A 3,272-nucleotide genomic window follows, 5' to 3' on the forward strand; every position below is an offset into this window, starting at 1 on the left:
TATTTCCACTCCACTGGGTCTCAGCCAGGAGTCTAGACAACAGCAGCACATTCCCGTACATGCTGAAACGCTAATAATCCAAACTTCAGTGTTTCTGGTGTCATTTCAGTCCTTCCCTCCCAGAGAGTGATCCTCTGGCCAGCACCTCGTTTAATTGGGGTGCGTTTAACAAAGTGCTGAACAGTGAGTTTAATTTAAGCTGGTATAATTTAATCAGCAGTTTCCCACATGCTGTTTAGACAATTATCTCTGCTCTGATATTATTGATCATGTTTTGAAGAAAGGAATCGAGATCATTTTGTGATAACATTTATTTATTTTTTATTTTTATTTTCTCTGGTATGCATAAGCAGTGTGTGGGGGGGGGTCATATAAACAAACAGGAAAAGAAAACAACAGTGACTTCCAGAACTAAAACTGAGCCGTCACCTTTGACTAAATATGTTTTTTTTATTACCATAATTTTTATTTAAGATCCTGAGAAAGAACATTGATTCCACCTCAGCATTCAGCGGAGTTCACCGAACTCCAGGCATTGCTGCCCACGTTAGAACACGTCAAGAGTACAAACTAAAGGCATTATAAAAAGGAGCTTGTGTGGGACCATGCTGTACCCTTTCAGAGACAGGCCTGTCCCTCTAGCCACTGCTGTCTGGCGGTAGCTACACCACTCAAGGCAGCCCCTAAATACACTTCTTCTGCTTCCCCTGTTCTAAGGAGTGTTCCTCTGCTTTTTGGGGCATGATGCTGTGTGCCCTTACTTCCAGAGGTGCTCCTGTGCACCTCTGTTTACGATCGAAAATGAGAGTCCATCTCGATAGCATCGGCCGGAGTCGGGGAAAAAAAAAATCTCCTGTCGGTTCTGGTGGAGGAGAGAGGCTCCCCAGAGCTCAGTCTGGCTCTGAACACGAGGCGTAGTGGATGTAGCACCAGTCATTTACAGCACTCACATCGCTCACAGCACGAAACAAGCCGTCTGTTCAACCCAAACGTTCACAACTTATCTACAGATGCTGCCTAAGACTCCAGATGAGTAAGTAACAGAAGAGAAGACACAGGACAGAAACCTAACCACCAGAAACGTTGAGATTCGGTTAGGAAAAGTATGCATAAGACTGTCTCACATTAATGATTCATCATAATATGATATCAAAGATAAAAGTACTCTATAGAAACCTGTAATCCTGTGTGGGAGCCTAATATGGAAAGTACAAATATTTAGAAACTGTCCAAGAGAAATAAATAAATAAATACACCATCCAGATGCTCTCTTAACAGACAGTACACACGGACAAAGAAACACACACACAAACACAATGATATCCACACTTTGTGACTGATGGTGAGAAGGATGGAGATATATCAAATCTTCCATGACCAGCAAAGGAATAGGCAATATCATAAAAAGGAAATCCCTTAACATTAACAAAGCAAGATCCAAGCATGACCTGTAGGGAATATAAAAAACTCAGACTAAAGGTTGTATCTTATCTCTCTGCACTCTCAACACCAGGGCTATCCTCACGCTCATCATTCACAGCTGTTCTGTTGACACCTGGTCATGTCTCAGGGGAACTCCGGAACGCAGTTTCTATACAGGTGAGCTCAGTGTCCGACACATTCACTAATCACCTGAGTGGCAGGTGCAAATCTGCATATAGAAAGCCCATTGGCCAATGTGAATTGTTTTTGTACAGCCAATGGAAGGCAGCTCTGAACAAAGAAATAAACCACCACTGAAAAAGGAATGAAAAAAACACTTAAGTATTAACAGAAGAGTGCCTGTATTATCAGTTATAACAACAACACATTTCTATACACTACCAAAGAGGAAAATAAGAGTTTTGTTAATGAAAGAACTCAACGTAGCTACTGTAAGACATTCTTTTCAACACAACATGTGTTTTTGTTTTTCTCATCAAGCACAGCTGATGTTCCATACACACAACACAGCTATTCTCCACGCAGTCATGAATTTGGTCATTCTTTTGAAATCTCAAATGTCTGAAGCTGGGAGGATGGCTGAGGTCAAAAGGTCAAAGAAAAAAAATCCACTCCTTTCTGACCTCAGGTTTAATGTTGAGATTCTGAGGGCTGTGATCCGGCATGTCCGCCTCCACATGAACACACCCATCCGTGCCCTCCCAAACGCACCTACACTCACACGCAACAACCACAAACGTGTGCAGCTCACGCACACAGATACGCACACACACACACACACGCACACGCACACGCACACGCACACGCACGCACACGCGTGCGAACGCGCCGTGGGGTTCCAGAATCAAGGGTTCCGCATCGATCTCAGAACATCCCTGTGATGCGTGTTCTCCCGCGGGAAAAAGCGCATCCACTTCGTTGTCCCTGCTGTCTATGTACACATCTTGGCGTCGGCCAAGTCTACGGCGGCGTCCTTGTTTTTGGGAGGAGTCGGGGGGGTTGGGGCGGTGTGCAAAAAAAAAATCCCCTCAGCCCGTGGTCAACTCTGAATTGGGGGGTTCCAGAGTCTCTGCCACCTCCTCCAGCTCTTCCAGCAGCTCAGTGAAAGAGGGCCGTCGGAAGGCCTCCATCTGAGTGTGAGAGAGGGGTGTCACACACGGTTTACCTGTGACCTGAGACTTCACTCACAGACACATGGCACAGGCCTCTCTCACAGCAATCACACAATCACATCTGACTAACTTTACTCATAATCTACCACTCCAAAAAAGGTTTATCAGAGAGGATTACATAACATTTATGTAACATTTGTAACATTTTACAACACAGTGCAGCCATAAATGATTAGCAATTGCAATTCATTACACATCATTTAGAAACACAGGTGGTGTTTAGTCAAGTATTAAAAAATATGAATAACCGTGTTGCTAGGGAAGAGCCCGAGGTAGCCAGATTATGAAAATTCTACACAAATTTGCAAGATCCACTTTTGAGAAGTAACTGCATACTGCATAGCAACAGTGGATACTGTAGCCCTAATATACTTTATGGATCTAGTGATTTTTAAAAGTGTAACTTTAATACACTCAGGAGATGCGTGATTATCCAGTGTGTGTGTGCAGCTGCAGGAATTCAGGCTGACCACAGGCCCAAAGGGTGTGAGGGCCCTGCCCCACACTGGGATTTGAACCTGTGGTGTTCTGGTTCTGTACCAGGTTCGATGCCCCCTGTGCCACCCTTGCGGCACGTCCACTCACCAGGCAGCAGCTGGCGGCCAGCTCCAACACGCGCGGCGGGCACCCCTTCACCATTTCCCGAAACGCCGACAC

The 3,272-nt window shown here is 45.0% G+C and overlaps 1 protein-coding gene across 2 annotated transcripts in view; it reads right to left on the reverse strand.

Moving 5' to 3' along the window:
• Window positions 1-2,276: 2,276 nt before the first annotated feature.
• Window positions 2,277-3,272, reverse strand: part of LOC118776868 (dual specificity testis-specific protein kinase 2-like) — a 30,474-nt gene continuing 29,478 nt past the window's right edge. For both annotated transcript variants that reach the window (XM_036527481.1, XM_036527480.1), the window contains 2 exons: window positions 3,201-3,272; window positions 2,277-2,573 (listed from right to left, as the gene is read on the reverse strand). The exon at window positions 3,201-3,272 is cut by the window's right edge and continues 15 nt beyond it. In XM_036527481.1, coding sequence (XP_036383374.1) covers window positions 2,472-2,573; window positions 3,201-3,272 — 174 coding nt within the window. In that variant the 3' untranslated portion in view covers window positions 2,277-2,471. The remainder of the gene's footprint in view (window positions 2,574-3,200) is intronic.

This window comes from Megalops cyprinoides, chromosome 4 (genome assembly GCF_013368585.1).
Source record: "Megalops cyprinoides isolate fMegCyp1 chromosome 4, fMegCyp1.pri, whole genome shotgun sequence".
In the NCBI taxonomy this organism is placed as follows: domain Eukaryota; kingdom Metazoa; phylum Chordata; class Actinopteri; order Elopiformes; family Megalopidae; genus Megalops; species Megalops cyprinoides.